Source organism: Arvicola amphibius, chromosome 8 (assembly GCF_903992535.2).
Source record: "Arvicola amphibius chromosome 8, mArvAmp1.2, whole genome shotgun sequence".
Taxonomy (NCBI): domain Eukaryota; kingdom Metazoa; phylum Chordata; class Mammalia; order Rodentia; family Cricetidae; genus Arvicola; species Arvicola amphibius.
Genome location: NC_052054.1, coordinates 42,208,491 through 42,221,866, shown reverse-complemented (window position 1 = coordinate 42,221,866; position 13,376 = coordinate 42,208,491). Strand labels below are relative to the sequence as shown.

The following is a 13,376-nucleotide window of genomic DNA, read 5'->3' as shown; positions in this document are numbered from 1 at the left end:
TCCGCAAATCTCAAAAACAAAATCGTTTTTTTTGACAGGCAGAAGAACAGACAGACAGCATTTAGCCTGGATGCCTGCCAGGGGGCTCCTGGTACATGTCTAGCTGGTTTCCTTGTCTTCCATTTGGACTAATTTAGTCTTAAGCCTGTCTTTTTCCAGTTCTACTGCAGTCAAATGGCAGGCACTCCTACCTACATCCTGGTTAGAGGAAAGTGAAGACCTCTGTCCCGGTTTCTGTTGAGGTAACAAAATATCCTGACATAAAGCAACTCGGAGAAGAAAGTGCTTTACCTCATAATTACAGGTTATGGTCCACAATGGACGGAAGTCACGGAAGGAGGAAGTGGAGCAGCTAGTCACAACACACACACACAGTTAGGAGCAGAAAGGACTAAGTGTACAGCTTACCTGTCCTCAGATCTGCGCTCAGATGGCTTTCTCTTCACTTACACAGTCCGGGATCCTCTGCATGCAGAATGGCACCACCCACAGTGACCTGTATCTTCTCGTATCAACTAACATCAGTATCCAAGACAACTCTCCACAGACATACCCACAAGGCAATCTCATCTAGACAACCCCAGGTTACTCATGGCTGTGTCAAGTGGACAGATAAAACTAACCATCACAATCTCGAACTTTGTAGTTGCTTTTTGTTTGTTTGTTTTTAGCTCCTAGGACAGGGTCTCAGTATATAAGGCGGGTGGCCTCAAACTCACAATCCCCCTGCTTCAGTCTCCACAGTGCTAGGGTTAGTTCTGTGCCCCACACCAGACTGGTTAGCCTCAAACCATTTTATATATTGAGACTTTAAATGTGCAAAACTGACCATTTGCAGCCACTTTCAACCCAGAAATGCATAAAAATCATAAATGTTTTAACTCCACATCTCAGTCAGTTAAACTTTGATAAAAATTGACAATAAACTGCTTTGATTAATGCTTAAAGAGATTTATTTCAACCCTTATTATTCTTGTTGTTATTAATTCAAAACATAATTCTGACTAAAAATTATCTGAGATATAATTATTCATTAAACAAACAATTCTGTAAAATAGTATTTCATGGACCAAATAGATTGTTTTATGTTTTACTTTCTCTGAATCTTAAAATTAGAGAACAGAAAAAAATGAGAAAGCATATATACAAGCCTGTGATAATTAAAGACTGTTTTAAGACAAAACTGGGAAACGAAGAGCCCACCTGATTGAAGGAGGAGTCGCTGTCAGAACAATTGTCCGTGCAGCAGCTGCCATGCTCCTCCTTCTGCAGTCGCCGCTGCCTGTCCTGACTCCGGGTCTCATCTTCCTCAAACTTGTTGATCATGGCCTCTACCACCACCATCATGATGTTCTTCAGGGAATGCATCATTTCCTTATACCTTTAAATTCAATGTACACCCAATAAGCAGACTTAAAACTTTTCATCTAGAAATACAACATAATTCTAATATCAACATAATTCTAAGCCAAGCTGGCCCGGTGGCATGCATTCCTGTTGCCAGCAACATACCCAAATGCTCACAACATAAAGCCAAAACCAGTTCACTTCTGTCGCTCACCTCATCTCTGCCTCTTTTCTCCACCTTCCTATCTTTCTCCATGTCTAGGGGTACCCACAGCCCCAAATGAGACATTCCATGTCTTCTCAGTTTCTGAGTAGGAGTTAAGCAGTCAGCGTGTGCTTTCAAAGAAAAGCCACAAAACCAAATGTCAGCAGTGGCAGGACACAGATCTCTGAAGTAAGACTTAAAACTGGACATTCTCTAGATTCCCTCAGCTCTGCAAGTCTCCAAATGTCTCCACGAGAGAAAACTTAAAATTTTAGAAAACGTATAATTTTATTTTTACTTTATTATTTTATGTGTATTGGTGTTTGCCTCCATGTGTTTCTGTACCTATGTGTACAGTGCCTCCACGGAAGGAAGAGGGAGATGGGTCCCCTGGAACCAGACTGTGTTACTTAGTGAACTCAAGGTCAGCCTGAGATGCACAGGAATACCCAACCAGAAGGAAGGAGGGAGGGAGAGAGGGAGAAAAGTGCTCTGATAAAAATAAAGATCTGTCCATAAGAAGCTATTCTGGCCAGGCATAGTGGTACATCCTTTAATCCCAAAATCCATGAAGCAGAGAGATGTATATTTCTATAAATTCAATGCTAGCCTGGCCTACAAAGCAAGTTTCAGGCCAGTCAGTGCTACATATAGAGACTATGTCTCAAACAAACAGAAAGCTGTTCTCTCCTTTCACAGTAATTGGATAATAGCTAAACTATACTCTCAGCATCCTTTGAAGCTAGGTATGTTGACAGGTACATCATGACTTCTCTATTTCTTTAAAATTTACAATTTGGTGATTTAGCTAGATCCAGTGAGGTATACCTATAATCCAGCCCTCTAAATGGACACAGAAAGATTTACTTCAAGTCTGTGTCAAGAGAAGGTAAAAGAAGGAAGAGGAGGAAGATTTTAAAAAGGAAGGGAGGGGGGAGTGATGTGGGACTCCTCTCTGTATGCTGTGAATACCAATGGTTAATAAAGAATCTGTTTCAGCCAGTGGTTTAGCAGAGTAAAGCAAAGCGGGAACAATAAACTGGATGCTGGAAGAAAGAAGGCGGAGCCAGAAAATGCCATGTAGATAGATGCCAGAGGGGAAAGACACAGAGCTGCCAGCTGGAACCTTGCCAGTAGGCCACAGCCACGTGGAGACACGCAGATTAATAGAGATGGGTTAATTCTAGATATAAGAGCTAGCTAACAATACTCTTTTTTTAATTTATTTATTTTTAATTAAAAATTTCTACCTCGGGGGCTGGAGAGATGGCTCACTGGTTAAGAGCACCGCCTGCTCTTCCAAAGGTCCTGAGTTCAATTCCCAGCAACCACATGGTGGCTCACGACCATCTGTAATGAGATCTGGTGCCCTCTTCTGGCCTGCAGACAGAGTACTGAGAATACTGTATACATAATAAATAAATAAATCTTTAAAAAAAAAAATTTCTACCTCCTCCCCTCCTCCCATTTCCCTCCCCCTCCCCCATTCTTTCTGGAATAAGCAGCTAGACACAGACTACTAGGTATTTAAATATTGTCCAAATATGGACAGAACTCCTTTATTTTTCTATAAAATAAGAAACTTTAGCCAGGTACAGTGGTAAATGTATTTAATCCCAGCACTCAAGAGGCAGAGGCAGGTGGATCTCTGTGTGAGGCCAGCCTGGTCTACAAAAAGAGTTACAGGGCAGTCAGAGCTATTACACAAAGAAACCTTATCTCAAAAAACCAAAAATAAAAAAAAAGAAATTTTAACTTTATGGACTTTATTCCATATGTTAATGTCTGAACTATTTATGTCTATATATTGTCATCTTATTTCAATAAGTAACATCAATAAATAATAGTTCTCATAAGAGAAACAGAATTCCTTTCCAGACTAATATTTTTAAGCTTAGTTTATAAATAAATTAGAATTAATTTTTAATACAATAAATAATAAATACTCAAGCAGAAATTTGAGTAACTCTGATACTGGGGTTGGCAGAATATTATCTATAATGGTTTAAAACAGAATGGCCCTCATGGGCCATTTGAATCCTTGGTCTCTAGTAGTTGGAATTTTTCACAGCAATAAAAAAGTAATAAGGCATTATTTTATTGACCTAAATTGACTTTCCACTAAATAAAATTTAACTGAAACACGTGGACATTCTTTCCATTATATATGATCTATGGCTGTTCTCATATTGTTGATAAAATATACAGGGAGTAAAACCTAAAGTGTTTATTGTATGCCCCTTTATAAGAAGCATTACCATCCCCTGCCATAAGGGATGATGGAGCAGGATGGTGAAAGGGACCCGGGACCCTGGACGGGAACAGTGAAAGACCCACCCACCCATTCATCACTTGCATGCTCTAGGGGGGAAGTCAATTTCTTTGGGGCTTGTGTTTTCCTCCTTCTTTGTTATAAACACTCATTACATATTTGGACTAATATATTTCTTCCTTGATATTTCCATACAGCCTTTTAGATACATCATAGCACTTAACACACCGAATTGAATCTGTTTCATTTCCATTTCAGAGTAGTGTCAAACTCTTCTCTTTACACTGTAGATTAGTAAAGGGTAGAAAACACCTCATTCCTCTTTACAGTGCACCATATTGTAGCTGCGCACTCAGTGCATGAAGACTAGCTGACATATAAAGGAAAAGGAGTTACTGCTAATGACACAGTCACTTTCAACATCAGTCTGCTTTCCTTGCTAAAACTGTTCCTGAGCCTAGGTACAGTAATGAAGAAAAAAGTCTATCTCATAAGTTTGGGGGATCACAAGCTTGCATTAGTTTCTGCCCAGCTCTGGTCCAGACCTCATAGTAAACAGCACACAAATCACAAGATTGCTAAAGAAAGGGCTAATATGACCAGAAGCCAGGAGGTGGGAAGGGGACTGTTGCTTTCTAACATCTGTTTATCTCTTTTCTGTGGCAAGCATGCATGCTTGCTCACTCATTTTCTAGAACTAAACAGGGTTAAGAACTGCCTTAATCCCCACTGAGTCTCCGTTTTCAATGACCTAATTTTCTTGTATATAGCTTCTCTTTCGGGATCTATTGCCTCCTAATTCTGCCACATTGGGGACCAAGCTCCTAACACTGTTTGAGAATAAATAACATCTACAGTATTGCAATTTGTAACATAAAACTGATTATAGTTTAATTATGGTTTAATAAAATTATAATTAATTATAATCATACATTATAATTAAATAAAACACTTCAATTTTATTAACAAGTCTCTATTAAGCATCTATAATATACAAGGCACTTTCAAGGCATTAAAGATACAGAAATAAAAAAAAGGATACAAATTTATCTTTGTAGATCACCCATCCTATCAAGGAAATGCTGAAATAAGAGAAAGATAGATATAGATTGTATCCTTTCTTAGTGACAAAAAGGGGAAAAGGAAAATAAAGCAAAATAGGGAAATAAGAAGAAGAGAGAAAGGCTATTGGTTTAGGCAGAATAAAGAACAAAATGCCTTAAAATCGAGACAGTGAACTAAGATGTTCCCAAGTTGAATGTTAAATCAGATAATCTATAGAAAGGACATGCTACAGCAATCCAACATGAGAACAAACCTGAGAGATGTGCCTGACTGACTGTTTAATAAAGAGCTAGACCAGTGTGGTGGGAATATGGGAAAGATGGTGGCAAATACGTTAGGGGAGTGCGGAAGGCTCATGGCCAGCCTTGTGGACCACCTAGAGAGCCCTGAGTTTGCTCTGCAGAATGTGAGGGGTATGGCGTGGGGGTACTGTCAAGAAATCCCAATGAAGTATTAGTGTTGGAAGAGCAGCAGAAACTGGAGGGAACACATCTGCCTAGCCCACACAGGTGCTGAGATCCAAAGAAACTTCAGGAAAGAATTTACGACCTCTCCTCCTCCTTGGGCTACAAAGACCAAGGGGTCCAACTCCCCCTTCTGCACACAGCACCATATGGAAGTTACCATAGTCAGAGGGAGCTGAGACCCTCACACATCAAATCAGTGCCGGTGTGCCAGCAATTCACTCATTTTGGTGCTTATCCCGTTACTTACCTTCCACTTTTGTGTATGCCTTGTGATGGTTTTGCTATTGCTTATAGAAGGCTCTGTGGAGTTTGCGGACTCCTGCTTATGTTTTTCCACCCAGTTTACCCTGCAGATACATCTCCCAAACTCCAGCACATATTCCCACCTCTTTTCTTCTTTCTCCATTTTATCTTCTCTTTTTAATTCTTATCCAAAACCTCCCACAGCTTTAACAATCTCTAAAATCTGTGAGCTCTACCAGCATCCCAACTTCCTTCCCAGCTATTTTACCCACCTCAAGGTTTTTCCTTTGAAAGGAAATCCAATAGTTTATCTTTCTATATATCCTACTTCCCTGCCAAGCCTAATCTTATTAACTAAAATATCTTTATACTCCATACTGTCCTGGAGTGCTTACCCCCAACAGTACTGAAGACAGGGGGGAGCCTAGCAACAATTGTCCAGGACAATATTCATATAGTTGTAATAAGAAGCAATTATCATTGTTACTGAAGCTACTGCCCTACTCAGAGGAAAACAGAGTTTCGATCAAGCACCCTGAGCTCCTGGGATGTACAACTATTTTCTGAATTATACACTCAATTCTGCCACATAAAGTCAAATACTTCAATGGAAATGAGTATTGCTCATACAAAAAAAAAAAAAAAAAAAAAAAAAACTAAGCTCAGAACTAACAGCAGATGGATAGATTCTACCGCAGTAATATAAAACACAAAGTAGGACAAGATGACTATCCCAAAACCCACTAAGACTGCAGTGATGGCATCTGGAGAGAGAAAGAGGAAGTCACAGGCAGAAGCTCAAAGGAATGATCACAAACACAGATGTATACATGAGTGTGTTCAAAGAAGAAAATTAGTTCCTGGTTGAGAATACAAACAGCTGGATGGAATAAAGAAGGTACTGCAAGATATGAAAGAGAAATTCAACAGAGACAGAAATACTGAATGTCTCTGTAAATCAAATACAAAGGTCTGTGGAAATTCCCATGATAGAACAGGTCCAGGAGAAGACAAACTTTCTGAGTGAGAACACAAAGTTGAGGAACTTCAGCAGGCAAACAAGGAAAAGAATAAAACAATAATAAGTCCAAGATATACATGACACTCTAAAAAGAACAAACTTACAGATAACAGATATCAAATGAGAAGATTCTAGATCTATATGCATAGGAAATATTTTAGGGAATTACAAGAGAAAATTCCCCAGAATTAGGAAAGGAAATGCCGATCCAGGCAGACAGCGGAGGCATTTAGAGCCCCAAACTGACGAGACAGGAAAGAACCTCTCATCATCTCAATACAGTTCAAATACTAAATACAGAACAAGAGAGTACACAGACGGCAACAGGAGAAAAACACTAAATCATGACAGACAAGCCCATCAAAACAACAGCAGATTATTCAACTAGAACTTCAAATCCAGAAGAGCCCAGACAAATGAACTTCAAATTCTGAAAGACAGCTGCCAACCCGGACTATTATACTCAGCAAAGCTATTTGTCATAAAAACCAGGAGCATCTACTTGCTGCCTCCGAGAAACCCAGCTCTCCACAAAGGCAGACAGTCACCGAGGGTGAAAAGATGGGGTAAGGTGTGTCATGCAAATGGGCCTAGGAAGTGTGCAGATATCACTGCTCTGCTATCTCACTAGGCAGACATCAAACCAAATGTAATGAGGATTATTAGCGTGTCACTTCATACTGATTGGGGAACAACCCATTAGAGGGCACTACAATTTAAACATCCCTTCCCAGAACAGAGATGCACTCAATTTCATAAATACTTTTAGCTGCAAAGTCACAGATGGACCCAAGCAAAATAGTAACAAGTGGCTTCAATAGCCCACTCTCACCAACTGACAAGTCCTCCCTATAGAAACAACAACAAAAACAGAAACAGACAAATTAGATGAAGTCACAGATCAAACAGCATTAAGAGATATCTTCAGACACTCGATCCAAATGCTATAGAACACACATTCTTTCCAGCAGGCAACAAAACTTCCCCTAAAAATAGATCACATGCTAGGACACAAAGCAAGTCTCAACAAATACAAGAGAACTGAAACCATTCCTTGTGTCTTCCATCGATCACAATGGAATATGACTCCACACTGAGGGCAGTGGTGGTACGCACCTTTAATCCCAGCACTCGGAAGGCAGGCAAGTGGATCTCTGTGAGTTCGAGGCCAGCCTGGGTCTACAAAGCAAGTGCCAGGACAGTCAGGACTGTTATATAGAGAAACCTTGTCTCAGATAACAAAAAAAAAACCCAAAAACCAAAAAAAAACAAAGAAAAAAAACCTGAACACACCACAAATTGATGAATGGGCATTAAAGAAATCAAAAAAGGGGGCTGGAGAGATGGCTCAGTGGTTAAAAGTTTTGCCTACTCTTCCAAGGGTCCTGAGTTCAATTCCCAGCAACCACATGTGCTAACAACCATCCGTAATGAGATTTGGTGCCCTCTTCTGGCCTGCAGGGATACATGCAGGCAGAACACTGAATACATAATAAATAAATAAATCTTTTAAAAAAATCAAGAAAGAAGTAAAAACTTCCTAGAATCAAATAAAAAATATACAGCACAACAAAATCTGTATGATATAATTAAAGCAGTTCTAAGACAGAAATATGTAGTTCTAAGTATCTATATTAATAAACAGAGAGTTCTCAAATAACTTAATTATGTACTTTATAAAAACAAAGACCAAGGCATACCTGAAATCAGTAGAAAGGAAGAAATCAATATGATCAAGGGAGAGAGGTGCTCACCAACCCCTAACCCTGGCTACACAGCTACTAACAGCTGATGGTTTCTGAGAGAAAAACAGTTTTCTTCAAAGTTGTGACCCCAAGTAGGTCCACCAAGCTCTGGTGGATGGCCCCACACCCATAGATCGGCAGCACTAATTGTATTCAATGGGGGTCATAAAACAACAGGACAAGAAGCCGGAAAGCTGGGAGGATAAGAAGATGGATCTAGGATGAGTCAGGCAGAGAAGTGGGGGTAAATATGTTCAAAATACATCATATGCATGTATGAAATTCTCAAACAGTTAAGAGCACTGGCTGCACTTCCAGAGTTCCTGAGTTCAATTCCCAGCACCAACATGGTAACTCACAACTCTCTGTAGTGAGATCTGGTGCTCTCTCCTCTGGTGTGCAGGCATACAAATAGGCAGTACACTGTATGCATAATAAATGAATAAATCTTTTTTAAAAAGTAAATAAACTTAATGAAGAGTTGGTTCTTTGAGAAGACATACAAGACTGACAAACCCTTAACAAAACTAAAGAAAGAGAAGACATAAATTACTAGGTCTTACCTTGAAAATATGACCTACTAAAATTGGAAAAAATAAAAAGAGTGGGTAAGTTTCTAAATGCATGTGTCCTACAAAACTGAACCAAGATGCAGCAAGCAACTGCAGGAGCTTAATGACAAGCAGTGAGGGCGAAACAGTAATTTAAACTGCTCCAACTAAAGAAAAGCCCAGGCACAGCAGGACTAATTAACTGATGAGTTTCATAAAACCTTTCAAAAATCAACACCACTGCTTCTCAAACTATTCCACAAAATAGATAAGGTGCAAACACTACCAAACTTTTTTTTAACGATACTTACACATTGGAGAAAGAACAGCATCTTCAAAGGTGGCAGGAAAAAATGGAATTTCTCCATTTAGAAGAAACTGAATATGCATGTATGTACATACATACACACACACACACATCTGCACAAAAGTCAACTACAAATAGATCAAGGAACTCATCATAACATCTGGTTCTCTGTTATTTCTAGAGGGGAGTATACTTCAAGGTACAGGCAGAGGCAAGGACTTTCTGAGTAGGACTTGAATCACTCAGAAAAAAAGGCCAATTCATACAAATGGGATTTCGCGAAAATTGACAATTAAAGAAGAAACAGCCTACATATGGCTGAAAATCTTTGTCATCTATATATTCTACAGAGGATTAGTATCTAGAATATACAAAGAGTTCAAAAAACTAAACATCAAAACAAACAACTAGTCCCAAATAAATAAATACATAAATAAATGAGCCATGAACCCAGAGTTCTCAAAAGAAAAAACTACAAATGTCTAATAAATGCTTTTAAAGTGTCCACATTGCTAGCTAACCGGGAAATGCAACAGTGCTATTTTGAAATTCCGTCTCGCTCGTTTCTGAACGGCTATCGTTAAGAAAGCAAAGGACAATAAAACTGGTGAGGATGTGGTGAAGAGGGACCTTACCCACCTTATCCACCATTAGCAAAAATGCAGGCGCGAGCAGCCACTATGGAAATCAGTACAGAAACTCTTCAAAAAGTTAAAAATAGAACTGCCATACGCTGGAGCCATGCAACATCTGGGCCATACTCTACATCCTATTACAGAGATATGGGCACACCCATACACACTGCTGCTATACTCACAACAGCTAGAACATGGAATCAGCCTAAATGTCCACCAACTGGCAAATGGATGACGAATCTGTGATACCTCTGTGATCCCTACATGCAATGGATGTTTATTCAGCTATAAAGAAAACTACAATTTTCAGGAAAGTGGAACTGGGAAATACTACACTAAACAACACATCTCAGACCAGCAAGAAAAGCACATGTTCTCTCTCATATGTATATCCTAGGTTTTCATTTTTAGATGTGTGATTCTGATTTCGGAGCATCTACAGAGGTCGGGAAGCTAGAAGGAGCCCATGAGAAGGTAAGTCAAAGGGCTTACCGGGTAAGATCTATATTATAAACACAAACATAATTATTATGCCATACTCACTCCTTAGACTCCTGCGTTCTCTTGGTGACATGCTGTACAACAGTATCATAACCAGATTCCTCACCCTGGTTATGATCAGATGTGCATTTTTCCATTTCTTCTTCGATCATAGATCCCAACGTGTTACATATGTGCTGTCTAAGGTATTTTACAAATTCATAGCTGAAACAAATAGAGAAATAAAACGGAGCAAATATCAGTGCCATTTATTAACCAGAGCCAAGGAACGAATAAGTAACAAATAAGTAACAAATGCTGGCAAGAAATCTCTGAATCTTTTGTCTTATTTATTGGGAAAATGTAGGTCACGCTAGCTTCAAACTCAAAATCCTTCTTCATCAGCCTTCTCCAGCCTGGGATTACGGATGCATACCATCATGCCAGCAAGTTCTGTATCTTAGACTGACCAATCTCCCTAGTTAAGGAAAATACCTGCCCAAATGTTTGTATCAATATTCTGAGAAAGTCACAAGTTCACCATGGAAAAACAACAATAGTGTTTTCTTGGAAAATGAAGGTAGTAACACTGGAAGAGTGGAAACGTGAATGTCTTTACTTAATTTAGTAACATTCAAAAAATATACAGCTTACAGAGAAAGCCACAAAAGGCCTCTAAAGGAAGGGACAGGTTAGCATCTCTGTGTGACAAATCTCCGTGACATTACCTATATTAGTTTCTCCTCCAATGACCACACGGTCCCCCACTTTGGTTTATTATACCTGAAATTACATTATTTACTGACTCAAATGTCTACAACGCCATCTTCTTATAAAAATGCTAACAACCCAGAAACCTGGGATCCCATATAAGTTTTTGATATGTGGAATCATAAAAGGGAGATATAACTGCAGATCTTAGAAACATTAAGGGAACAGGATGTTATGTAAATTGGTTTGAAAATCGAGATAAAATTGAAAAATTCCCAAAATACAATGCTAAAATCACTGCCTTATTTACTATTTTTGGAGCACACACGTGCCAGTGTGGTGGAGTGCACCTCTCATCTCAGCACTCCAGAGGCAAAGACAAGGGGATCTCTGTTAGTTCTAGGACAGCCTCATCTTCACAGCAAGCTCCAGGCCAATCAGAGTTATATAGTGAGATCCTGTCAAAAACAAAAACAAGCAAAACCCAAGCAAGTGAGTTTTGTAATAAATTTTTGTGAAGATGCCAAATTTTCTATATTGTGCTTTTTAAATAATAAACCTATGACCAAAAAAACCTGATTCCAAGTATGTCTAAAGAGTAGTACCATCCAATAATTGAGAGTACCAATGAAATACTATGAAAATAAGCAACAATGAAGGAACCCATAAACACAATCATACATTTTAAAAAATCAAGCTGGGCAGGATGGCACATGATCCCATCATTTAGTAACTTTCAGGCTAGCCTGAGCAACACACCAAGCAAGTCTCAAAATTTAGTATTAAATTAGAAACTCTACAGTGATTCTTTCTACATCTTTTAAAACTTTCCTTAGGAACCTGGGGGAATTATAAAGGACAACACATGTAACAAGTAAACAAATAATCTTTAACACAGAACATCAAAGGCCTGAAGGAACCCCTAATGCCCATTTTCAGAGAAACTGAACTTCAAGTTATCCAAAAGTCAATAAAAGCACCATAAAATGTCTCCTGTCATTCATGAGACCCTGGGTTCCATTCCCAGCACCAGAGTGAATTCAATAGATAAGCAGACTAAAGCGACAACACACGAAACAATGGCTGTGAGACCAAATAAAATGCAAACACTGGATTTGAAAAAGCTACAACTCATCATAAACCGAGAGCCCGGAGACAGACTGTGACTGAGAGGCTTAACTTGGTGGATGAATAAACTCCAAAGAAAGGATTAGCTCTCTAAAGATCTTTAAGTCTAAGGTGCGTTTGCATTTTAAAAGACCATTCCGGTAGCACCTGACAACTTCCTTTCTCCTTTTCTCCTCCATGCCTGGCATCCTGCCTCTCGTCACTGGACTCAGGACAATTGCATGGGCGCCCGCCTGCTTCACAGGCACCCAGACCTACTTCAGCACGGGAGCCCTTGCAGCGTTGAGTGGCTAACTACAGCAGGTAGTGAAGTAACAGACCAGTAAATAGGGATCTTGGGGGGGGGGGGGGGGGGGGGGGGGGGGGGGGGGGCACTGCTTCTAGGTAAAGTGAAAGGAATCCCGAATTTCAGGGATTAAAACTGTTCTTTAAAGTACACGAATGGTTTACAAATGATGTAGCAAAGAAAAACAGGCAGAAGAGGCTTTGAAAAACGAGTTTTAAAAAAGAAAGAAAAATAAATTCGGCACTGGGACAACTGGTAGACAAACTGAACCACCAATTAGCTATTTTAACAAAAATCAAATGAATCTCTTTATCCGAATCATTTTCACCTTCCCTGGACCAGTGGTTTGTTTGCTTAAAAACTTAAACTCGACTTTACTTGTGGAAATTTTCGTCAGTTTCCTCCAGCCGCAAGAGGATCTCCTCTGCGCACTCCAAGGAGGGAGCGCCGGTGATTTTCTCCTTCACGCTCTGGAACAGCTGCCGGAGCATCGCCTGCAGCATCACCTCATCCTCGCTGGAGAAATGGGCCATTCTGTGCAGCAGTCAAACCTCGGCACCCTCCGCGGGGTCGCCACCAACACAGCCCACCGCGCACGCGCGACCCGGTCCAATCGCCGTCGGCGCGCAGCGTCGTTCCCTAGGAAACCACCGCTAGCTCCCAGGGGGCGGGGCCGAGACTGAGTGGTTCTGTGCCGGAAAATGAGGCTCTGGGTTTGGAGACCAGGCGTGGGCTGAGGCCAGCGAGGCGATCGATGCTTGCCGTTCCGCGGTCCCAGCAGAGCCCAGGCAGCTCCCGACCTTCAGGCTCTGCTGGGCGAGCCTGACGGGAACGCCCCGTGCTGGGCGAGCCTGACGGGAACGCCCCGGCTGCGCCTGACGTCAGCTCGCCGACGCAGCGTGGGGGGGGGGGG

At 40.4% G+C, this 13,376-nt stretch overlaps 1 protein-coding gene across 3 annotated transcripts in view; it reads right to left on the bottom strand.

Annotated features, from left to right (window-relative positions):
* The window catches only part of Tbc1d32 (TBC1 domain family member 32), a 213,303-nt gene extending 200,242 nt beyond the window's left edge, over positions 1 to 13,061 (bottom strand). For all 3 annotated transcript variants that reach the window (XR_005286571.2, XM_038339834.1, XM_038339835.2), the window contains exons 1-3: positions 12,842 to 13,061; positions 10,402 to 10,563; positions 1,204 to 1,381 (exon numbers count right to left, since the gene is read on the bottom strand). Coding sequence is in view for 2 of the 3 variants with exons in the window: in XM_038339834.1 (XP_038195762.1) it covers positions 1,204 to 1,381; positions 10,402 to 10,563; positions 12,842 to 12,996 (495 nt within the window). In the remaining variant the exon portion in view is untranslated. The remainder of the gene's footprint in view (positions 1 to 1,203; positions 1,382 to 10,401; positions 10,564 to 12,841) is intronic.
* Positions 13,062 to 13,376: the final 315 nt, after the last annotated feature.